General features: G+C 35.1%; 2 protein-coding genes across 4 annotated transcripts; one reads left to right on the top strand and one right to left on the bottom strand.

Annotated features, from left to right (window-relative positions):
* Positions 1-229: 229 nt before the first annotated feature.
* Positions 230-8,463, bottom strand: LOC126756210 (single-stranded DNA-binding protein 3). Of its 2 annotated transcripts, none has more exons than XM_050469136.1 (2): positions 7,614-8,463; positions 230-5,837 (listed from the first exon to the last, which is right to left on the bottom strand). In XM_050469136.1, exon 2 carries the CDS (start codon positions 4,790-4,792, stop codon positions 3,467-3,469), a length of 1,326 nt encoding a protein of 441 aa, XP_050325093.1. In that variant the 5' UTR covers positions 4,793-5,837; positions 7,614-8,463; the 3' UTR covers positions 230-3,466. The 2 variants fall into 2 exon arrangements, with proteins under 2 accessions (XP_050325093.1, XP_050325176.1); XM_050469219.1 differs by lacking the exon at positions 7,614-8,463 and adding an exon at positions 6,105-6,123.
* A 707-nt stretch (positions 8,464-9,170) lies between these two features.
* Positions 9,171-25,798, top strand: LOC126755249 (hexosaminidase D). Of its 2 annotated transcripts, none has more exons than XM_050467802.1 (8): positions 9,171-9,314; positions 22,910-23,053; positions 23,106-23,666; positions 23,724-23,867; positions 23,945-24,642; positions 24,695-24,895; positions 24,967-25,276; positions 25,337-25,798. In XM_050467802.1, the coding sequence occupies exons 2-8, from the start codon at positions 22,910-22,912 to the stop codon at positions 25,559-25,561; spliced, it is 2,283 nt and encodes a 760-aa protein (XP_050323759.1). In that variant the 5' UTR covers positions 9,171-9,314; the 3' UTR covers positions 25,562-25,798. The 2 variants fall into 2 exon arrangements, with proteins under 2 accessions (XP_050323759.1, XP_050323675.1); XM_050467718.1 differs by lacking the exon at positions 9,171-9,314 and adding an exon at positions 12,665-12,891.
* The last annotated feature ends 36 nt before the right edge of the window (positions 25,799-25,834 follow it).

Here is a 25,834-nt window from a genome sequence, read left to right as displayed (position 1 = left end):
TCATAGGTAATAAAACAAAATTATGCTTCTTTTTACTTTTTACAAATACTTTTGTTTTAAAACTTTATTCATCATTTTCACGTTTTTATAGTTTTTCATATGTTATGTTATTATGCCATTTGCAAATTGTATATAATTAACACTAAAATACTTATTTTAAACATATTTGCATAATTCACCACCACATTTCAATAATTCGTTTTTACTCATAATTTATTGTTAATTGTTGTTTTTTTTTTAATATTTGCAACTGCGGTTTTATTTATCGTTTCATACAAACTGCATCAAAATTCATATACTCATCACGAAATATTACCACGATGATCACATTCATCATCGTCAATTACAATGACATTAATCGCATAAAAGTGTGCATTCATTGTACATTCCTTCTTTCACACAATTTTGTCATATGCAAATTTTTATTTCATATATGATTATATAGGTATTTTATTTTTTATCTTAAGCTTATAATATAAAATTTAGAAATTAATATTTTCATTATTTTGCATTTGTCGAAAACGATTTTAGTGGTTTTCGATTAAATATTTGTTGAAATATGCAACTACAAATTAATTTCAGATACTAATAAAATTTCAATCAACTTTACCTTTATAAATACAAAATGTGTATATGTATTTCAAAAGTGATGCAATTAACGAAACACTCTTTTTAATACCATTGTAATGCATGTGTTTTGATTTATCTGTTTTGATTCATAAAATAAAATTAATACATCAAATAGGACTAACCCTAATTTTTGGGATATGAAAAACATTAAAATTAAGACTAAACCGCTCTAAGGACACAGAAGTAAAAAAAAAAAAGAAACGTGATGAAAATACTACATACATACATGTAAGAACAATGATCAATAATCCATGTATAAATATTGTACAATACATGCCTACATAATAGATATTCATATTTCATTACTTACATTGTACTTATTAACTAATTTATTCAACCATTTTTTGTTTTTAAGTGTTTTTCGCTTTTTATATTTTTTTTTATATATTTTATTTATTCTTTGCTTTCCCTTCTTCTAATGATAACTATAAAGACTTTTAAGTTGTAATGTGCTATCTTTTGAAATAATAATTATTTTTTTATATATAAGTAAATATTTTATTTAATTACATATGCTGTGTATATAATTTGAATTTTTGTACAATAATGCGTTATATATTGGTATATATACACATGCAGCTTATATGTATATTTATCGCTATATAAGCATAGTTATAGAAATATTTGTATATTTATGTCTACATATGTACGTGTATATGGGATGATTCTATTTTCCCCTCAGCCGCATAAAATCACTCATTCAATACTAAATCTGCATTTACGCATATATAATATAGCATTTGAATAGATTTAAACATATATTTTACATATTTTTATATGCGAACTAAAGAAAGATTTTTGTCTAATTGCATATTTTTCGCTGGCACACCACCACTATTGATAGCACTTGTAAGATCTTTTGTGACACCTTCAACAGTAATTTGTTTCAAATTATGAATTACTTTGAATAATGTATCAATTAGGGTAAAGTCATATGTATCTATGATTCTAAAAACAAATTTATGAAAAGCACGTGATGTTTTGTCATGAATGCACTACTTTAAAATTGATTGAAATTTAAATATTTAAAGTTATTGAAACTCTTCAGAATCTGGAATATTGAATTTATCAAACTTAATATATAAAGACATATAAAAAAAAGAATGGAACTTCGTATATTTCGTTTCTCCGCAAAAAACGCATATTTCATTTAAAGTAAAAGGCGAGACTATTTTTATTTTAAAAATCTACCAATTAACCAGCAAATTTACTTTTTCTACATAAAAACTTTGACTGCAATTTTTCTAGTTAAGCTAATTAAAAATTTTAGATGAAAGCGAAAGTTAAGCTAAATAAAAACTTTCAATGAAAGCAAAAATAAATAAATATAGAACATAAGTTCACATTTAAACCATATAATTATTCCTGCCACACTTATTAAAATATGCCCATATGTTCATATAAAAATCATTTAAAATTGTATCAATTACTACCCAAAAAAAAATTAAAATAAAAATTTACTTTGGGTGTACAGTTGTGCCCAATTAATTTGAATATGTGCTGAGCACTAGTTTTGCTTTATAAAAGCTTAATTATTTTATTGAACGAAAAAAAAATAATTGTATTACTATTACAGGAGAACTTATTCGTTTTACGCAGCATTGCATTCAATTTGTGAAATTTCGATATTTGTTAGGTGGTGTCCACGCTTCTCTCCTCTTTCGACGTTTGATCACTTGTTATATACTTAATGCAACCAAAAAACAGAGACTTTATAAAATTCGAGTGCTGCTTCTGACAAATAATTGTTATACACCTTTTATTTATATATATTTTACATATTCCATATTTTAGTATATTATACACGTATATTTATGGGTGAGCAGTTTATGCAGCATCTACAACTGTAATGCTGCATTTACCGCGTTTACTCTAAATACTATTACATATGCACGATTTTTCCATTAAAGTATTTCCTCATAGGTGCAATCTTTTAATAGCTATAAGTTTTTATATTTTAACATATCTGCGTTTAGCATTTAGTAATATGTAGTCGTTTATGTTAAATATTATACAGTTTAAGTTCGCTTTAATAAGTACCATATCATTTTAGGATTAACAATTATTGGTAAATGTATGTATATTTTTTTACAAAAAAAAACATGTCTTTACTGATCTTTTTCTATTCATGTTGTTTTATATTTGCTTCATGCTTAGCAATGAATCAAAGACAGGGATGTAGGATTCTTGTTGCATATTTGTATAATTTCGATATCTTGACCACCTTAAATTCCACATTCGAAATGAATTATCTTTTATTTGATTTGTAAAATCAACTGTCCACGGTATCTATTGATATATTTAATTGCGCTTTTATTTTGTACAATCTTAATACTTTATGCAAATTTTTCAAAGTAAAAGTTACTCGAGGATCAATTTGGGTAGCTCCCTTAATTTAAGATTTTTCCGCGTTATTGGCGCGTTGTCTGCGGAAGAAGACAGACCCATCGATTAAAGATCCCGGATAAATTACATTTCTTGGATCTGAATTTGGATTATTTATAAACTGTTTTTGATAAGTAAAAAGTGCGTTTTACTCATAACTGTATATATATATAAATTTGTATGATCTTTCTCTTTCTGATGTTAATGGTAATCGAAAATTATTTCTTTAAAAATTAAGTTCCTTATGGAAATGCGGCGTTAATGCTGGGGGACTACTATTGTTGGCATTGTTGATGAGATTGTTGTTGCCACTAGTGTTGCTAATGTTACTGGTGCTAAGATTTTGAGAAACGGCTGCAGCTTGACCGCTCAATATATTTGCTCCTAAAGCTGCCGCCGCTGCAGCTACTGCCGCTGTCGTGTGCGTCGTGGCCGTGTTGCTACTATGTTGTTATTGCATAAAATAGTCCGGGTGTTCCGAGTCTTTTTCAAACCTTTTGGCCTCTTCATGCATACTCTCCTTTATCTTTAGTATAGCTGCTGATTCATTTTGATCATTTTCCCCCGGACCACCGAATCCGCCCAAATTGTAATCTCCCATTCCACTTCCAGAATCTTCACGAGGCGTTCCCGGACCTCCATTTGCTGGCGAATTTTTCATGCCATCTAATCCAGTACCGTCTCCACCTCCACCATTAAGTACAGGACCCATTGAATTAGGTCCCCCGCCCATAGGACCCATACCACCCGGACCTCCTCCACCACCATCGGGTCCACCACCCATTGGAAATTCAGGTTTCATTATCGAGTACATATTATCGCCAGGACCGCCTGGACCAGCTTGGGTATTATCTTGGGGTGATGGCATAATCGGCGTTCCTGGACCAGGTGGTCCATTCGAACCAGGTCCAGGGCCATAGTTCCCTGGCGAAGATGATGAATAAGCGTTCATTGGTGCTGTAGCGTTTGGTTGCCACTGAGGCGGTCGTCCACCCGCTCCCATACCCATACCAGGTGGCATTCCACCCGGTCCTGGAGCAGGGCCTCGCATGCCTCCAGGCCCACCGTACCCCATAGGACCCATTCCACCTGGTCCACGAGGAGGATTCATACGCGGATTCATGGGGCCCATACCTCCAGGTCTCGTTGGATCCATACTATTCGGCATCATGGGTTGACCAGGAGGACCGTTAAATTCATTACCCATGCCTTGCATGCGTACACCAGGACGTGGTCCTCCAGGATATCGCGGACCGCCCATAAATGGCGGTTGTCCCGGCATCATTTGTGATGGTGGCGGTTGTGGACTCGACGCATGAGTGGGTGGTGAGGGTCGCATTGTAGAATTTGGAAAGAAATTAGGACCCATTGGACCACCTGGCCCCATCGGACCTTCACTACCTGGTGGCATTTGACCCAGTGGACTAGGAGCTGGACCACCAGCACTATGCGGTCCACCGGGACCAATTCCATTTACTCCATAGCCGGAACTAACAAAACCATAGTCATGGAAGGCCTTAGCCTCTGATGAATGGTCACATTGATCTCGCCGTTCTGGCGCGGCGCAATAGAGATCCCAAAACACACACCACCACGTGTGTAGGAACCCAGGTGGCTCACCTAACGTAATGTTTTTCTCCCACCGAATTTCAGATAAAAATGTTTGAGCTGCTTTCTGGGCGCCAACGTGTAACAGGTATTCATAAACATATAGTGCCAATTTTTCACGTGCCTGTGCATCTGATGGCACTGACGATGTCTTCGCCTTTCCATACATTCTCTGTTGTGATGTGTTGCGCGGTTTTTTCTTACTTTCAACTCTTGTTTAGTATTTTTGGATCAGTTACTTTAACTAATCTTATAAATATTGTCGGAATTCGATCAGAGCCTTGTTTTTTCCCTCGCAGTGGTTTAAAATTTAAAACACTGCTTACCGGTATTCGACTCTCTAATTTCCAAATTTAGTGTCTCTTAGATTATTATATATATATATAGAGTATATATATATTATTTTTTTTCTCACTTTTTTCACTATTACATATAATATTCTTAATCTGTTTCCATTTACTTTTTTCTATTTCTTTAAGTTTTGAGGCCACCGTACAAATTTAATAGGCGCTCGCCGCCACTGCGAAGCTCACGCAGTCATTCTCTTTTCTTTTTTGACTTTCAGCATATTTAATGTACTTTCTGTTGTATCAGTTGCTTTCGTGGGTAATTTGTGCGTTTCGCTCGTCCTCCTGTATTCGTGTTTTTGCTTTTCTGTAGTCACATCTGCTTCTTCTTCCACAATACCATGTCAGTAAATTCAATACTGTTGCTGATGTTACTATTACTGGTATTAATTTGATTCCTTTTTTACTATTTTCTATGCTCCGCACAAACTATATTTTATATTAGCTTCTTTTTTTTATTTTACTATTATTTGCAAAAACACATATCGAAGTGAACTTTTTAGAATCAAAATGCTCGTTTCTCGTCTTATGCAAAATTTAGTTCATGTTTGCCATGCTTGCTTCTTCTTTTTACCGTTTTTTCTTTATTTTGTATGCTTTTGTTGCTACTTCTGCCGCTTCTTCTGCTTTTCCAACCACTTCACTAAATAAACGTCGTTGCGCTAATAATTGTGCTCGCGTATGTTTGAATCTCTGAAACAGCAGTCGTCGTCGTCGCAGTCGTTGATACACTCGTGCACAATTATTATAAATGTTGCTGTGACTGCGCTGCTACCGTTGCCGCTATTGTACCTATGCTGTTTTTGTATTGTTGCCTCTGCTGCTGATACGTTCAAAATACAAATAACACAGAAACCAGCACACAACCTGAAACACATAGCCAAAAAAGAAAAAGGAGATAGTAAGTCAAAAATAAAAATAAAAATTGAAATGTAAAAACAGTATAATGAAGGAATTGACAAACTGTTCAGCATGCGATGACGGCGAAGTTAGTGATGATGGTTGTGATGACGATGCCGCCGTCGCATACTGTTGTAGCAGAATGAGAAACTACAATAAAAGAGCGCATGACATGAGAACGTGAAGGGGCGGAGGATGGGACAACGCAAGGTGCGTTTACGCTACCCGTTGTACCTTCATCGCGATCAACAAACACTTTGCCATGTCGAACGGGCGCAAAACCCATGAGGACAAGTAGAAGGTGGCGAGAATCCGAGGACTTGCGCTTACGTTGATGCTAACGCCGCTATAATAAAGCTGAGGCTGCAACCTTCTGTCGTATGCGCGAATCCGAGACTTGATGAGCAGATTTGCACTTGAAGAGTAATCGATTTTCGTTTTATTACTAAAGATGCGCTTCGGTGCACTACCACAATTGCAATCGCAATTCAGGCATATTTAATGTGTTCGAACATATTTAGGTACATTTATGCAAGAAAAAGAAATAAAGCTTACAAAACATTAAATTAGCTGTACTAGATTGCCTAAAGGAGCAACACCAGCTTCATACTGTGATACCAAAACTGTTTATAAACTAATATTTCAAGAATGAAATTGAGCGTTTCAAAAATTGTTTTTTAATAATTTTAAAACATACGGATGTCCGTATGTACCTTCTTGGCGCGGATTTGTGGCAATGTGGTAAATAAAATTGGCTTAATTTTTTTTCATACCAACCGACATAAATACCACAATCGGTCTACTAAACGGAAATATTAACAAAATAAAGAACTTATTAACCTGCAAACGAGAATACTAATGATTAATTGAAAAGAGAAGAAATTTATAGATCCGTTCGATTAAAATTTTACTATATAATTAATATGTGTATATAAACATTAAATTTAATAAGCTTGGAACTCCGCTTTCACCAAGATATGCCTGAACTCTGTTTGAAATTGATTCAAACAATAATAATTTACTCATTTCAAGTCTAGAATCCGCCAACAAATTCCCATTGCCACCTTCTGCACAATGAGCCATTACTTTCAGAACATTTCTGTTAACTCATAAAATTTTTATTGATATTTTTGGCAGGAGAGTAGGGTTAATTCTTGTAAAACATGGCACATTTTTCGAAACAGTTAAAATCTATTTTTAAAAACTAATTGCACACTAATAGTGACATTTGAAAAATTGTGTGTTGTTTTCATGGAGATATATTAAAAAATACGCCAATGGCAGCAATTACTTTAAAACGTTTGGAAAAAGTAGGTTTATCGGTGCTCCTCATAACTTGGTGCTGGATCGTCCGAAATAAAAATATCAAGATTCGATAATATTAAACAATTTGAATTATAATTATGTGCTATATTTTGAAAGTTCGTACCCCAAATGTAACAGTAAAATTTCAATTTACTCTATTCTCAACAGAATAATGAGTTAAAAACATTTATTTTTGCCATATTTATTTCTGCATTTGTGAATTCTCTAACTTCCATTCCAGCTGTTTAATGGTTATGATGATCAAATCATAAGTTGTAATAAATTAATAGGATCTCCAGCTAAATGCATATATAAACACATAAGAGAAAAGCAAAACAATAAAGGACTTAAGACACGCATAAATGGAAGCGATATTCCATCACGTTACATTGTTGATGTTACGTCCACCTATCAAGAAACGTTTTGTTATACACTTACTATTTGCTTTGCTTTGCACAACACCACTGGAAATATACACACCGAATCTGGCTGCTGTACCCAGATTTTTAATGTTTCACGTTTGCTTTACGCTCCAAGTTCGTTTTTACGTGATAAAACTGTGTGTGAGAGGATCCACTAGCTTTCGGTAATTTGTTGTTTCTTTTCCTTAATACACTTTGTTGCTTCTTCTTTCTGTTTTAATTACTACTTTAGATTTTATGTATTTTCCAATATTAAAAATTTTATTCAATACACTTTTACGATTTTATCTTTTTATGAAGTTTGTTTTTCTTTGAATGAATTATATTTAATCAAAACTTTATAACACTGCTTTTAAATGAATTGTGTTTCTTATATTTTACGCTGTTCTTCATTCACACACGTACGCCGACCAAACATTTTGTCGTCGTCGCCGACTTTGCAATCAACACTGTCGACGTCTCTGCCGAATTGTCATTTTTGTTGCTGACTTTTTGTTGTTTGTGTGTTCACTGTTTCTGTTTTTTCTTCTTTTCGATTTTTCGCAATCACCTTTCTCTCACTCTAGCTGCTGTCTCTGTCACCGCTTCTTTCTTAAATCGCCTCTTCTTCTTTACTTCTATCGTTATTGCTCTATTTCCATAAAATTCTATTCGCTTTACTTGAAAATTTTCCCATAGATTTTCACAAGTAATTTTCAGACACAATTGCATCTTCGTTCACTTCCATTTTAAGCTCAAATTGTTGTATTACTATTCGAATTTTATTAATTATAATTTAATACAAAATATTACGTTTTTCACCGTCAAAAACTAATAAATTCAATTCCAACTTCTCATTACAAGTGTGTCTCGCGTTATTAAATGGCTATTATATACTGCAATACGACACACATATACAGAGTTGCCAATATTAAATAAATCCTAATGATTATGTTGATACCCCTATAACGCGTTGAATAACTATCCAAATATCAAACATAAAATATTAATGTGCAATTTACTTTTTAAAAAATTTAGAACCAATTTCAAAAAACTGATTACAGCGTTTACGGTACAGCTTAAAACCCTGTGCTAAAATATTATATTCAAAGATGGGCTTTAAATTTAAGTTAATAAAATGCTAAAGACAGACTTTAGAGATGATCATAAATGGAAACACATTTATGTATGTCAAAAAATGTGGATAGATCTGTTAATAAAAGCAGTTTAATGTTACTTTTAGTACAATTACGGATAAAAATTGCGAAAATTTTGGTGCAAAAAAAGTTTTTTGAGTTGTAAACATTATGATAATTACGCCATTTATAATTTTAACTCAGAAACTTTTGGCAACTCAGTTGCTTTGACACTAAACTTTTACCTTAGCACCAGGCATCTTTTCCTTTACATTTCAATAGGAACCATATTACTCCCCTCTTTGTATATAGGTGTCATCTCTCTCTAACTCTTATTATTCTGAACAGTTCACACTTGAATTACAATTTCATCCTTTTCATCCATTTTTTTATGCAAGATACTCCGCTTTGCTTTTCAGATGCTCCCGCCGCTTTCATTTCTTCGTCCAAATAATAAATATTCAATTCCCTCTTCCGAGTTTATGGTTTTACGAACTTCTCTCCTTTTTACTTGGGAGTGTTTTTCTCACGCTCTCTCATAACAAGTGCTGCATTTTCGATAGTTTGTTTTAATCGTTAATTTCATGTGAGGTGTTTTTTAGGTGAGTGGTTTTATTTTTAATGAAAATTAATATTAATCGATGAAATTAATTTTGGTACTCTCCTTGTAAGCATGCATTGCACAATAATAAAAATGTGCATGAAATAGTTTCGCATAAAATCAATAAAATCAAAGTGTGTCTGACGCCTCATTTAAAAGCTCATGTTGCAGGGTTGTCAAGTAATATTTACGAAATAAATAGCCGGCAGAATAATTACCAGTGCACTGCTTGAAGTTTAAGATTTGTCTTAAAAAAAAAACTCCAAAGTAATGCGTTTACAAGTATTTCACGGATGCCATAAATGTTCGGTATCAAATATTTTGTCAGAAATCAAAAATTTATTCAATACTATTAAGATTGCACCAAATCTTCTTTAAAATGTGTGCTTTGTTTCCTCACAACTGTTAGAAAACGTTTTCAACATAAATTCGGAGCTTTCGAATAAAAGTAAAAAAAGGATTAGAAACTTCTTTCCATTTGTTAGCTCTTTCATTATGTGCCCTTTTTATAAATATCGGGTGATTTTTTAAGAGCTTGATAACTTTTAAAATTTGCAAAAGGTTCTTTAAAACGTTAGATTGGTTCATGACATTTAGAAATAATTTCATTTAAATGTTGACTCATTTTTCAACAAGATGGCGCTACATGCGAGCTTCATCTCAAGAAATAAAAGTAAAAAAAACGGATTAGAAACTTCTTTCCATTTGTTAGCTCTTTCATTATGTGCCCTTTTTATAAATAGAAGGGAAAATTGAGAGCGTAATGGACCATTCACATACAACTTTGCTCGCTTTGCTTGACAATTCATACTTTCAACAACAAAGCAGAAGGTATGCCAAAATGAACGCTTTGTTTTTAGTGTTTATCTGTAATAAAAAGCAAACCGTTGCTTGGCAAAGCGTAAAAAGTGAGAGTTCACCAACATTGTGCTTCACCTTGCTTCGTTTCGCTTCGATTTGACCGTGCTCATACAAAAGCATTCATAGAAATTTTCTGTCAGAGTAAATACATAGTAAAATTCTTCATTTTTACTCGTTTATATCCTACTAGGGTAAAGCCTATAGACATAAACGGCAAATATTCCACTCGAGGTTTATTCTGCATGCAGTTAATTTGAGGGCTTCCAAACGAAACTGTTTTCGTTTCTATATGTTTTCAATATTAACAAACAGTAGCTACATATTATAGTACACTTATTTTATATTTATTTGATTCACGTTCACATCTTTTAATTAGCTGAAAAATTAGATTGTAAACGTATATATAATAGATTTTGGTAAATAGTGATATTTTTGGAAAAAAATTAGCAATACGGGAGCGCTGTTTGAGTCAGTTTCTAAAATCAGCTGACTTGACGTTCAACTTTAAAGCCGTCTATGCACCCGATTTAACCCGCCTGCCTATGTAAAAAAATGTATAATTTTTGTTCGAGTATACCATTTAACTCGTGGTGAAAAAGTGCTTATGCATGGTGGGTTGAACATACCCGCGTAGTATGCCGCGTAGTATCTGCCGCAAAACGTACCAAGAGTTCAGAGTGAATGTGCCCAAAATCATCTACCCAACTTTTACAGTTGACTGGGTTAGGTATATTAGGTTTATCAACTGGAATGAACAGATTGGAATCCTGCATAAAAAAATATTTCTATGTAGAGATATGTAACCGCTACATATCGTACGCTATGGAGTTTATCTCATGAGAACATTTGCATTTTACTCTGTTGTAAAAATTTTTGTAACTGACGGTTACCAACATTTAGTATGTATTGTATTTCGGCGTTTTATTTATTTATTTCTTATTATTTCTATCCTTTATTGTTTGTATTAGTTTTTTTTTTATCTTTCGAATAAATTAGAAATAAAAAAATATTTATTTCTACGAAAATGAAGTTTTTTTCATTTCCATAGGCAAATCTATAAACTGTGGGTAAATACATATCTATAGAATGTGGTGATTATGAAAGTTAAATATTTACAATATCCGAATCACTAAAAAGTTCAGGCTGAAACCCTGTAAAATAAAATATCCAAAATAAAATTAAAAAAAAAAAACAAATATTTTGAAGTTAGTCAGTAAAGGTTTAATAATTTCAAAGTTACTAATAGCTTTGTTGTTGTTGCAGCAGAAAACATTATTGAAGTAATTTCGAGTAACGCTGCCGAGTTGACAGTCCTTGCCTGACAAAAATCCGTGTCTGTTCCTGTTCCGGACCCGACTGTCGTGGGAACTTCGACTACTGCAAGGTGCTTTCCAAAGTAAACAGGACTTTTTGATTCTAGCGCCCCTGGTGTCGACTGGTGCGTTAGAATCTGCTATCTTTATCGATTGTCCAGTGAGAATTTCATGATATTTCATCGATTGGAGGTGAAGTTATTGCGTTTTAAGTGTCAGTATGTTTGTGTTATCGGTGCGAAAATGAGCTTCGAACAAAAAGCCAAGCAGAGTTCACGAGTGTTTCAATGTTTTCAAAGTGGTCGTGAGGACATAAATAACGATCAACATGTGGGCCAATCAAAATCCGTGATCACCGGAAATTCCATCGAAACTGTGCGTGAATTCATCAAAAATCAGCCGAAATCATCATTGAAATTCATGGAAATGGAATTGAACATCTCCAAAACATCGATTTATCGCATTTTGACTGAACATTTGGGGTTACGAAAGTTGTGTGCACGGTTTGTTCCGCGAAGATGAAAGTTGGCGTTTGTTGCACGATAATGCGCCGTCTCAACGATTGACCCTTGTGACCGATTATTAGACCAAAAATCACATTTTAACATTAACCACTCCCCGTATTCACCTGATATGGCACCGTGCGACTTCTTCCTTTTCGAAAAAATACATTTGCCACGTAGAAGTCATTCAAAAGGCTTGCACCGGCATACTGGCTAAATAAGCATACGAGCTAAAACACTCGTTTGACATGCTTTTGGACCGTTCAAAAAGCTGTATTGAAGCAGAAGGAGACTGTTTTGAATAAAATAATTTGATTTTGCCAAAAAAACCATTTGTTCTGTTTTTTTTTTAAAGTCCTGTTCACTTTGGAACGTACATTGTACAATGAAAGATAAAAGATCAAAATTAATCTTTAGTTTTAAATTTAAATTTCCAATTAATTCCCCAAATATATTTACATATGTATTTCTCATATTGTGTATTTACATTACGACTTTTCAAATATAATTTTATTAAATTATCAAAATATCCTAATGCAGTGAGAATACCCGTTTAGTATTGTGTCTTACGTAAAAAGCAACACTGTTTATTCAAAGCTACTACTTTTTTTTTGCTTTTAAAAGGATGTGTGATGGTAGTTGTTATGCTGTTAGTGGACCTGCAAATTAGTAGCAATCAGTTAACAGCGAAGTTGGTAAGTGAGAACCTGTGACCGAGTTCAGTTTTTGTGCGTGAATTCATACATACATGTTTGTTTTCAGAAGAAGTATGTTTGCACTCGTATTTATGTTTTAATAATAATGAAATATAATAATCGGCGCTTAAAAATGTGATAATTTAAAGCAAAATTCTTAGTGAAAGACAAATAATACGTCAACGGATGCACTTCAATAAATAACGGTAAACAAAGCTTTTGTGGCACTTATAATATAAAAATTTACTTAGATGTGTGTTGGAGCCAATTTATATACTTATTTCTTTAATTTAATGCTTATTTGGTGAATTTTTTGTGATGGCACAGTTAAAAATTTTTATGAAGAAATATCAAACAAAAAAAACGTTAACAAGGTTTGCACAGAAACTATACTACCCTTCACGGGTGCTTTTTTATAACATAAACAATCTTGATTTTGATCGGTAAATTTATGTGCTATAGTGGTCTGATCTGAATAATATGTTCGGAAATTATAAAAAAGCCCGATTTCGTAAAAATACCTTGTCAAATTAAAAGTTGTCCCATACAAGGACTTAAGTTTGATCGGTCCGTTTGTATGTCAGCTATATATTATAGTTATCTGATATAAGCGGTTCCGACAAATGAACAGCATCTTGGTGAGAAAAAGACGTGTGCAAAATTTCAGATCGATATCTCAAAAACTGAGGAACTTGTTCACGTATACACAGATGGACAGACGGGCAAACCGACTTTGTATATGTACATATATGTATACTTAATAGGGTCTGCGATATTTCGTTTCCCTCTGGGTGTTACAAATTTGTGGCCTGTTGGGTGTATAAAAGTACGGAAATGACAGAAATTATTCGAATGTATCTTGAAAAAAGTAGAGTTGCGGTGCCTCTCTTAACCTGGTGATATATCATCCTAAATCAAAAATTCAATTATCCATTCGTTATATATTAGTTTTCCTTAGTAAAGTCCGATAAAGTTTTTCAAAATTTAATTTTTTTTAGTTTTTATAATACTTTTTGCTAAAAAATTGGTTAATTTGTTATTGCAAAAAAAAAAAAAAATATTTGAATAAAACTCCAGCTCCTCTCGTAGAATGAAGACAATAGTTATTGTAATATATAAAATGATTTAGGTAATATAATGTAAGTTACATTACTATCTGGAATATATAAAAACGTGATTGACAGTGGTGTAGTCAATATTATTGTGCACCAGGGCGTATGATATACCTATTTATAAATATTTCAATGACAGCGACACTTCCCGTTTATGTATATAATTTATACCGTTAGCCTATAAGTATATATAGTGTGTTAGAAAATTCATAGTTTTCTAGTGTGATAGCGATTTTTAGGAAATAAAAAAAATTTCAAAAATTTTTGATAATATTTGTGCATTTTAATAATACACGGAAAAATTTTTGAAGACACAATTAAATGTTTTTCCATTTACACATTATCTGTGGCGATCCTCCACCGCTGTAGTAATTCCGGTCTGCTCCGTGGATAAAACTTCTAACAAAATTTCACTGAAAGATCTAGTCCGTACAATGCCCTAAAGTCGAAAAGAATCAAAAATTGACAAAATGGCGTATTAGGTATGGTATTTTAAAGGTATAACCTATCAAAGGATGAGAAAAATATTTTATTTTAATTTGATACTAAGTGTGCTCCTTGAAGATTTTGCAAGATGTGAGGAAAGTCTAAACATGTATTTAAGTAAAAAATAACTAATAGAGAAAATCTACCGATGAGCTGATGGATAAACCATGGATGGATCATGAAATCCAAATTGTAATAGCAAATAAATTGTAAGCAAACACCAATAAAGAAGACAATCGTTGCAAATATAAATTATATGCAAATCATAAATTGTCACTTTAACAAGCTGGCACACAAATTGGCAATCGGTTTGTTGTTGGGAGGAGGGTAAACGCTTTACAGTCATATAAATCATGATTTTGTAGGTCAACACTGCATTTTGCAGCATTTTTCAAATGCAGAAGCTTTTCTTTCCACAACTAGGTCATAAATAAAAGACAACAAGGGGAGAATATTGGCGAGAAAACTGTAAGAATATATTTCTCTTCAATTTTCAGTTCTTGGTCTGGAAAATTGTCCCTCGCTACCTTCTAAAAGTAACAAAAAAATTCTTTAAGATGAAATAATTCATAGTAACTTTTATTAATAATATTATACCAATTAAATAATACTAAAAATTCGTGAGTTAAATTTGACTTTTAACTGTAAATATATTATATTTATGATTTACATTGCTAGATGCATTCTCCAAAATGATAATGCTCCAACGAAATTATAATCATAATTCATATTAAAATATTTTCAGCGATAATTTCAAGTAATTATAACAACAACGTCGCAAATTTGCGAGTGACCGAAATTTCGAATGCGAGAGACAAAAGTAAAGGTAAAGGTGGTTGATGCCAAACATGCTACGTCATGGAAAACAGCATCTACTCTCCGCATTCGGTCCTGAGCCATATAATAGTAAACGCTGCTACTTTAGCGTGATGGCGTTGCTTACGAAAGTGGGCGAACTTGCACGTAAGCGAAGCGTAGACCGAACGGATGTTCTGTGTACTACAGTTCCGTAATTTTGTGGCGGGCAAGAGTGGTTGATTCAGTTCGTAAATTTTTAAGTGATTCCCCTCCTTACGCTTCTAACTATTAATACAATCTTTTACACATATGCTCCATTATACTTATCCTTTGGGCTTATTTTAAAATTCTACATAATTTCGTCTGCATAGTGCCTGCGAATCTTTGCGTCATAAAATTTAATACAATATAGCATCACGATTAATTAATTTTTAAATAAATAATGGCCACATGAGACGCAATCATACTACATATAATTTCATTCTCGCATCAAAAGTCGCCGAAAAATCGAGAAAATAAAAAAAAAACAAGTATGGAAAGACTAAGTTAGACGTCAAACCGCACTTATCATGTTCTTGGAACTTGTCAGGACCAAAGACTGGGAAACATAACTCTCAAATGAGATCATTTTTAGTCATAAGGTGGTACATCTCAGAGGCACTTTTCGTGCAAAGTTTTATCTTGATACATTTCTTAGTGTTTGATTTTCATAAAGGAAAGTGAAAGAGTCAGTTTGAATTAAAAATTGTGTTATATGGGAAGTAGGCGTGGTTGTAGTTCGATTTCGTCCATTTTCGCACTGTAAAATAGGAATGTCGAAAGAATGCAAATTCGGTTGGATTTTACCTAAATATGGGCGGCGAAATGCCTATCGTCTTATTTTGACACCCGATCCTATAAAGCCCTCTCGTACTATCTCGGGTGCAAAATTTACTGATTTATCACGCTTTTAGTGGTTATATGAGGAGTGAGCGAGATTATAATCCGATTTCATTCATTTTTACATTGTTAGTAGGGGTGCTTAAAGGATATGTCTTGACTAAATCTAGTTATTGCATCTTTAGTGGTTTAGGAGTTGTGTGCATTAAACCTTTTAGAAGGCGAGGCCACGCCCGTCTAAGAACTCCTTTTTATGGTTTGCCAAGGAACACGTATATCAAGTTTCATTAGGATATCTTAATTCTTACTCAAGTTATCGCTTCCACAGACGGACAGACAGACAGTCACCGGGATTTCAACTTGCCTCTTCATCTCCATCATTTATTTATATAATCCTATATTTATCTCGATTAGTTTGAGGTAATACAAATAACCTTTGGGTGAACAAAACTATTAAACTTTGTAGCAACATGTGACAGGAGTATACTATTAATACAGAGACCTATCTTACAAACGGTATAAAAATTAGACAATTGAATTCGCATATTTTAATAACTACTCGGCCAGAATTTCCCTTGAAATTTCAGTGATTGCTGCGATTTTTATTTTTAGAACTTTTTTACAATAAAATACTACTATGGGCGAAAAATAAGACTTTAATTTAAATTTTCCGCCGAAATTTTTTTTTCTACATATGTTGGTATGACTGTCAGTGACATCTATGCCAAATGTCACATCAAAATAATTATCCGTGTTTACTGTAAAATTATTCAACAAAGAAGTTTCATTAAATTTTAATGAAATTTCTGTTGCCGAAACGTTCAGAGTGTTGGAAAAAGGCTTCGGTGATAATTGTTTGTCTCGAGCAAGTGTTTTTTATTGGTACAAATTATTGAAAGGTCGAGATTGCGTTGGCAACGAACCAGAACGGCCATCAACATCAAAAGCAGACCAACACTTCAATAAAATAAAGAAAATGCTGCTTGAGAATCGAGGAATAACAGTCCGAGACTTTACTGGCATCTTTGGAATATCGGAAAGCTCGATTGGTTCCAAAATCACAAAATTTTTTTGAAAAACAGCGTCGTGTTAACGTCTGTGAAACAATGCTTCCCGACTACCACGGTGTCAAGAAACGTACTATTACTGGCGATGAGTCTTGGATCTATGCTTACAACACCAAAACATGCGATTAATCGACCGAATATCGTGGCAAAGGTGAGCCGAAGTTCCGTGTGACTTCCGGCTATTCAGTCAACTCAAACGAATGCTCCGTGGAAACCGTCTTGAGTCAATTGAAGACATTAGCGTGATCGCTACGCGCATTGAAGGCTATTCCGGAAATTGACTTTAGCAATTGGATTGTGGCCAAATGGGATTACTTTGAGGGGGACGATATGGATTTTGAAGAATAAATTATGAATTTTAAAATTATGAACAGTCTTACTATTTTTGCTTCGGTGCAGCAGTAGTTAATTTTTTTCTTCTTTTTATATACCTGGGTACTCATGCCTTTACATGTGCTTATATGTAAAAGTCTCTATTATTATATGTTATGTTATGTTCGGTTATGGACAAAAAGTTAGGAATGTGATATAAATAAATGTCTTGACGTGGCTTCCCACAATATAGCTCCGTTTCAGCAAAAAAGTTAGCACTACACTACTTGGTTGGCAAAGATTACTTATACGCATAGTTGTACCAATACTCGTATGTGCAATTGCAAAACTGTCTGAGCGTAACGAAGATGTGTTGAGCTAGGGATACTATGAATGAATGTCTTACAAATCAATGTTACATTTTTATTGTGTTACCTCGCAACGAATAGTGACTTACAAACCATTTCTAAGGATGCATACTGAAGGATATGGACTATTGTATTTAATATACATCTGCGCCAAACTCACTTGACAGCTGCAGAGTTGGCAACTCAATCAGACGACAAGGCACCATTAGGCGCGGTAACTTAAGACATACTATAAGTACAGCAAATCAGGTCTGATTTGGATTGTTATAATATTTATTATTATTACGTTTGTAAAGCCAGCTTTGTATTCTTATTTGGGCAGTTTACTGCAACAAAATTAGTATTCTGTTCAATTCCTAAAGCAAGCGTGCAAGAAATTTACTTCGTCAAGCAATAAAATGGAATATCAGACAATTCTCGAACTGAGTTGCTCAATGGAATACACTACCTAAAGAGATATTTCTGATAAAGAGCCACCAAATTTTCCCAGTATAAACACAGTTTAAATGCCTTAAATTTTGCATTCGTTAATGTAGTGGCTGTTTATTGGAGCGTGTTGATGCACCAGCTTAAAACCTGTACGCGGATTATCTGTTTGCTCGGCTAAATGGATTTGACATAAGCAATCAGTTTCAATTGAGAGTGACATTTGCTCGCTCGCGTTGTACACGTTTTACTTTGTGCTCGTTCCATTACAACAAATTTGCGAGGATTCAATTGCATGCGTATTTATGTCCTATTCATTATCCAACTGAACGTTGAGATGCTGAGGCGAAATGGTTATGGTATACATTCCATGAAGCTGCAAACATTTCAAGTGTCAAATAAATGAATTTTATTCTTCGGACATACATATGTAGTGCTTTCTTCTCTGCTTTTTATTTTCATTAGGGTAAGCTTTAATTATTATTGGACAGCAAAACGTTCTGTATCAGAAATTCCTTTTAGAAGGTTTGATTCTTTTCATACTGTCATTTGACTATCTTCAGTAATACTTCAATGTTGTCACTTCACTTTGCTTCTATATTTTTTTCAAAGGCCCAGCTTTTGGCTTAGAAGTATTCTCATTTATTCGCCATAGAATATACGCCCCTTTTACTTATGAAAAAAGTCTTTATTCTTTGTTGCAACAATTTGTGCGACGCGACTAAAGACGAAGTGCATTTACCACTCATTATACACGTTTCCAGCGCATAAAATGATAAAAAGTACACAAGAATCTACAGCCTAACGTAACTTTTCAAACATGGATGTACGGAATGCGATGGTGTCGGTTCACATTTCACGCACCGCGTTGTGCATGATGCAGCATACCTCAGTACATGTACACATACACATACTTGCGAGTGCATTATGGTGCTATACACACATTTTATTAACCATGTGATGACGGCATCCATCGTCTTTATATAGGAATGTGGCATTGTGGTTTTACATTGGTAACAGGCGCTGCAACAACAAGCATCCGCCGTTGTCTCTGCTCCACATCAGGGGCAAAGTAAACAATGGTGAAAGCCACCCAAGCTATTCGTCATCATCTCAACATTTACTCAAAAACTTCACAAGCATATGCACATGACTTTATGTAGATGTAAAGGGTGTCCCAAAATTAACGCAAGATTGGAATTAAATAGAGAGTTTTTAATCTTTTGATTGCAATTTGTTTTATTAAATCATAAAGTATAGGGTTATTTATGTATGTATGTCGGGCAAATGGCTCCAACGACTTTGCGTACATATACTCACTCGTTTGTCGGTATTTTCCATGACTATTCTGCATAATTTCTTCGCTTCTTTGTCCAACTTGAAGAAAGCAGAACTAACGGCACGTTGTTATTTATTTTCTTATGCTGGAGATAGGATAACCATATTTCGGGACACGTCGATCAGCCTCAACCCATATGTAGGCGGAATTTATCGACCATTGTGCCGAAGATACCTTCTTTGCCCACCCTGACGTTAAAGTCGCCAAGGACGACGACGCAGGGCGTGGGCGCAAATGAGCGATATGTTGAGGAACTTCGCATTGATGCGGATTGTGGCTAGACTTTCATCCACTGGGGTAAATGCCCGGACTCGGCGACGGAGTCTCTCTCCCACCACGAATCCCACACCGCATTTGCGCTACTTTATATGGGCACCGCTGTAAATACGTCAGTCCTTGTCCCGCCCATCGCACTTCTTGGACGGCGGTCCTTCAGCGGTCCTGGTCCTGGGCAGCGGTAACTTCCCAATTAAGGGACCGGAGATTCCAGGTGCATGCCCTTACATCGTTATTCTTAATATCCTCATGAAAAGGGCGTCTCTTATCCGATGCTGGTGTGACCTTATTCATTGGAGGTGTAGTTTTCGTGGCGGGTTCCAAACCTAGCGCATAGCCCTGAGGAGAGATGCCTCCTCACTTTAGCTCGACTTCAAACGAATGTTTTTAGGCCACCCAGAGGATACTTGGTCTAAGACCGGAAGTCGTGAACTGCTTACAAAGAAATCTAGTGGTGTTAAATTAAATTCACGCCAAACAGTGACGTTGTGGATGCATTTCGAACTGCGGCCGCCAAGTTTTCATTAATTTCTAGAAATTATTCAGTAATGAAGACACGTTGTTCTATCGTGGAATGCTCCATTTTTACTAAGCCTAAACTGTCAGCTGTCGATTTGATTTTTTTTTAGGTTGTCAACACTTTACTACACGCGTACATTTTTACGCACCCCTTACATATGCCTGTGTATAATTAGGGTAGCCAAACAAGGTATTTAATTATATTTTCACGATGTTTGTCAAGTACAATTTCTTTAACTTTTTCTACATACTCTTCGTGTCGGAAACAAACAGCTTATTGATATAAATTCGAGTCAAATGTGATCAAATGGTATACATATGTGTGTGCATTTTCTGTGAAAGAGGGCATTTCAGACTGTAATCACTAAAACATACGATAAAATTTACGATTTCAGATGTTTCTCTGTAGCGAATTATGCTCTATTCAGTAAATATTGATGATATCTTAAACATGCCGTGAACTCTTCCAATATATAAAGCTGTATATTATCCGCTATGGGAAAATTATTTTTTTACTGAATTGTAAAATTTCTAGTAAATCACCACCCTAATGTACAGGCGTATATTCATTACATAGCGCCGCCAGATATACTTGTATTTAAACAAAACACTAAGCTCAAGTGGTTTCATCTGACGCGCTGAATATACAGTAGTACTCGTATAAATTGGCAAGAGCTTCAAGGAAATGAAACTAAGTACCTTGAGTCTGTAGTAAAATTGTGCAGCCGTTAAAAAAATATAAACTTACATGTAGCAAGGAATAACTGTTCATCACACGAAATATGTATAATTGAAATAGTTAGTATTTATAAGAAATATATTTAAATGTAAATGTATATTTCTGGTTTGCCACCGAAACAGCTTGAACTGAGTTACTTGAAGTTTATAAACCAACAAACCAATGTAATTTCAGTTTTTGAGGAAGATAAATCATTTTTATAAATAGGTGTGCTTCATGCACGAACGTGTGATTCGTTCTTATCGAACAACACTCTACACCTACACCTCTATATTTTGCTATTTTGCTGGATGCCAGAACTCCGCGCTTTCTGTCGACCGGCTGCATGAATTTTTCTTTCTTTACATATATATTAGTACCTATATATACGTATGTAATAAGTATGTATATACATGCATATAGTATGTAGGTATATAGTTTCCAGTGCTCACAAGCTGTGCAGACCCTTGAGGCTACTTGTTGGCCTCAATGCCGTGTTGGGGCAGGTTCTTTTTAACATGCTTTATAAAACGCAGCTTCCTGCGACTGCTTGTGGCAGCAGCTACCACTTGTGAGGGGAAACAGAGCGAACACCATTACCTCATTTGGTACTCTTGGTAGCCTAAAACTACACCGCGGGGTAAACAACTGTACCGAGGACAGAGAGGCATAAAAAAGCAGTAATAAGGTTATTAAGCGCGAAAATAAACCAAGTTAAACACTTATAAATATGATTATTGAGCTAGGTGTAGTCAAGGTCGTTAAGCTGGCAGAGGATTTATTTAGTTTGTACAAGTAGGAAGCAATTACGTAAACAAATTAATTACTTGTAGTTAGGTATATATATACAATACTATTTTCTATAAAAAAATATAGAAATGAGCAAATATTAAATAAAACAAAAGTAAATGTATTTAAACTAATGCACGAATTTAGAAATAAGTTATGCAACAGGTAATTTAGATAATACAAGGTGGGTTCCAAAGTAAACAAGACTTTTTAAATCTAGCGCCCCCTGGTGGCGCCATCTATATGTCGATGGTGCGTTAGAATCTGCTATCTTTATCGATTGTCCAGTGATTTGAATTTCATGACATTTCATTGATTGGAAGTGAAGTTATTGCGTTTTAAGTGTCCGTATGTTTGTGTTATTGGTGCGAAAATGAGCTTCGAACAAAGGGCCAACATTAAATTTTGCTTTAAAATTGGTAAAACTTTTACCGAAACGTTTCAATTGATTTATGGCGATGATTGCCTATTCCGTAGCAGAGTGCACGAGTGGTTTCAACGTTTTCAAAGTGGTCGTGAGGACATAAATGACGATCAACATGTGGGCCAATCAAAATCCGTGATCACCGGAAATTCCATCGAAACTGTGCGTGAATTCATCAAAAATCAGCCGAAATCATCATTGAAATTCATGGAAATGGTATTGAACATCTCCAAAACATCGATTTATCGCATTTTGACCGAACATGGGGCTTACGAAAGGTGTGTGCACGGTTTGTTCCGCACAAATTAACTGCCGACCAAAAATTGCTCAGATCGATCGACGCTTGTGACCGATTGTTTGACCAAAAATCATATTTTAACCATTAACCACCCCCCGTATTCACCTGATATGGAACCGTGCGACTTCTTTCTTTTCGGAAAAATGCATTTGCCGCTGAAAGGAAAGAGTTATGCTCAGAGGCCATTCAAAAGGCTTGCACCGGCATACTAGCTGCCATACCGGCCAACGAGCTAAAATACTCGTTCGACATGATTTTGGACCTTGCAAAAAGCTGTATTGAAGCATTTTGAATAAAATAAATTGATTTTGCCGTAAAAACCATTTGTTCTGTTTTTTTTAAGTCCTGTTTACTTTGGAACGCACCTTGTATATAGTAAATATATAATATATTTGTACATATTATATTTCTAGATGCAATCCAATTGCCTTATTTTGCTCTGGCGTCGTAAACTCAGTGGCATTCTAATCGTTTCAAGTCTAGTGCTGTTTGCCCTTTGGACTTGGGTATTTTTCATTTATAACAGCAGAGATGTTCAAATAGATGGTGAAATTAATGTTAGATTGCTGATATCGTTATTAACATCAGTTAATATTTAACTTTGTTTAGCATCTTATACAAACTGATAATCCACAAAAGCACGTGTATTTTCTGCAAAAATTAATCTCGCAAGCCAATCGTATTTTACGCTATCAACAAAAGCAGCAGAACACTTCGTCTAGTGTCAATCACAAGTTGCTGCAAGCACGCCGCCCAACTGGTGGCATACCTGTGCCAGCAGCAGCGCATACCGGCAAAAACTCCGGCATAGTTCGCTTCGTCAAACCAACTAAAAGTCCGCCTTCAATTGGCCTGCTAGAGACCACAGATCAGCCACTTTTATTGGGGTCGCGTCACAAAAAAATTGCCGTGTTTGGTGCCAACTATCTCTTCGAAGACGAACGTCTCAAAATACTTGAGAACCAGCAACGTGTGCGTAACGCCGGTATGGCGGAGATACAGAACAGCATGGACTATGAACGCCTGCTTACATCAGCTGAGCGACAGACACAATATGAGCATGAATTGTTACGATTGGGCGTGCCAACTATTGCGGGCATCGGACCGAGTGGACCTCGCCCACCTAATGAGCGCCTCGTGCATCTAGATTTGAAGGGTGCGCCGCCAAAGGTTTACCTTTCTCCAAATAAAAACGTAGAAGTGCATTACTCATTTTTGTTGTTTTAGCTTTGTTTTTTAAAACGACTGTTGCCGATGCTGAAAACATTAGGTGCTACTGGGCTGCTAATTGAGTACGAAGATATGTTTCCGTACACTGGAATTTTACAGGCTTTACCAGCTAAAAATGCTTATAAGGTGGAAGAATTGAAGGTGATTTACAATTCTTCAACGTATTTGTTTATGTGTTGGTAAGTTCAGTACCTTGATTGTTATTTTTTAAATTAAAGGACTTTCTGACAAGCGTTGTACTGCATGGCTTATCTATTATGCCTCTGGTACAAACATTTGGACATATTGAGTTCGCTTTGAAACTGCAAGAGTTCGAAAACTTGCGTGAAATACGCGAAATCCCACAGTCTTTATGCCCAAGTCAAGATGATTCTATCATATTTATACAGAATATGTTGACTCAAATTATAGAGTTTCATCTAAGTATAGCCGATGCGGTCAAGAACAGTAGCAGTACATCAGCTGGTGAAGCATCACCACACTCCACCGCGTTTACACATATCCATATTGGCTGTGATGAAGTGTTGCGTATGGGCGAGTGTATGCGTTGTCGACAACATAGCCGCCACGAAATTTTTCTCACCCATGTCACCACTATTTCTAATTTCGTAAGAACTCGATGGCCTCAACTCCAGGTGGTTATCTGGGATGATATGCTACGCGACATGATGCTAAGCGAAATGCAGCATGCTCACATTGGTAGCTACGTCGAGCCGATGGTTTGGGTATATGCCAATGATATTTACAGATTCATTCAGCCTCAATTATGGGACATGTACGCAAAAGTGTTTCCAACTATTTGGACGGCATCTGCTTTTAAAGGCGCATTTGGCGAGAGTTTAATGATACCGCCACTGCAACGTCATTTAGAAAATAATCTGAGATGGTTAGCGGTCATTGCGAAAGAGAGTGGACGGTAAACGCAAAATATTTTTTATGTAAAACTGTTTTATGTCTGTTGTGTACAGTTTCTCTAAAGGTATTCGCGGTCTAGCATTAACAGGATGGCAGCGTTACGACCACTTCGCAGTGTTATGCGAATTGTTTCCAGTTGGTATACCCAGCTTAATCACCTCGCTGTCTACTGTATCGAAAGGTTATTTCGTTACAAATCCAAAGGAGAACGATATATTGCGCGTACTGGAGTGTGCGTTCCATCCGGATAGTCGGTGGGTAAAATTAACATATGCTATAATAATTTTTGTTCTTCTTTTCAATGAAGTTTACGTTTAAATTTTAGGCGGTCTGGACATCCGTGGATAGAGCTCCACCCGAACTCACACCATAGTCAGCTATTCTCTGCCTGTTCATATCCTGGCAGCATGGTCTATAAATTTGCGTTGCGTCTATTTGAAAAGTTATCGGAGTTGCAGAATTATTTGTTGCATACACAGGACCGTAGTGCCTGGATGTCCGAATATAACGTGCGTCATAATTTCTCCTCGCCCTCACGTGTATACGAAGTGACTCACAATACTCCGCTCTACATTAATGAGTTAAGTGCCATGGCTAGAGAAGCATACGAGGTTATGTTTGATGTGTTTGATGAGGTATACAAAGTTGAAATGAAAATATGTACATGTTTTATATACACATCTCGCATTCCTTAGTACACCGTCGTCGAATTTGTTGAGCAAAATATTTATCCAATGATTGCCAGCTTGCAAAGACAGTTGTTGGAAGGACAGAGATTGTTACAGCGACGCGTATGGCCACAACGTCCCCTTCCTTTTAGCGCTGAACTGGCTCAACTAAATTTGATTCCTGCTAATTTAATGAATGCAGACAAGATTTGCTCTAATGATATCAGCTGCGATAATGCGTCACTTCAATAGCTTTATATATCATTCGTAAGCGCCTCAACAATTATATTGTATAAAGATTTTAGGAGTCATATTTTATCTTGCCTAAAACACTTTTTCTAAATATTTCCATTCAATGTTCAATGAACACACACTGTTAACATTTTCTAAAATGCTTTGTAATAGTATTGTACAAATGCATTTAATTAAAAAACAATATTTTACTTAATAAAAAAATTGTACCGAGGGCTTTTACTTTTTCACTCGCTACGAGAAGTTGTATTTTTTCGCAATTCCTTAAAATCT

Source organism: Bactrocera neohumeralis, chromosome 2 (assembly GCF_024586455.1).
Source record: "Bactrocera neohumeralis isolate Rockhampton chromosome 2, APGP_CSIRO_Bneo_wtdbg2-racon-allhic-juicebox.fasta_v2, whole genome shotgun sequence".
Classification (NCBI taxonomy): Eukaryota; Metazoa; Arthropoda; class Insecta; order Diptera; family Tephritidae; genus Bactrocera; species Bactrocera neohumeralis.
This window is presented reverse-complemented; position numbering and strand designations above follow the sequence as displayed.

Coding starts and splice junctions, on each gene's coding strand:
- LOC126756210 (XM_050469136.1), bottom strand. CDS start 4,792: ATGTATGGAAAGGCGAAGACATCGTCAGTGCCATCAGATGCACAGGCA.
- LOC126755249 (XM_050467802.1), top strand. CDS start 22,910: ATGCAATCCAATTGCCTTATTTTGCTCTGGCGTCGTAAACTCAGTGGC. Junction 23,054..23,105: donor AAATAGATGGTGAAATTAAT/GTTAGATTGCTG, acceptor AACTTTGTTTAG/CATCTTATACAAACTGATAA. Junction 25,277..25,336: donor TGTTTGATGTGTTTGATGAG/GTATACAAAGTT, acceptor CGCATTCCTTAG/TACACCGTCGTCGAATTTGT.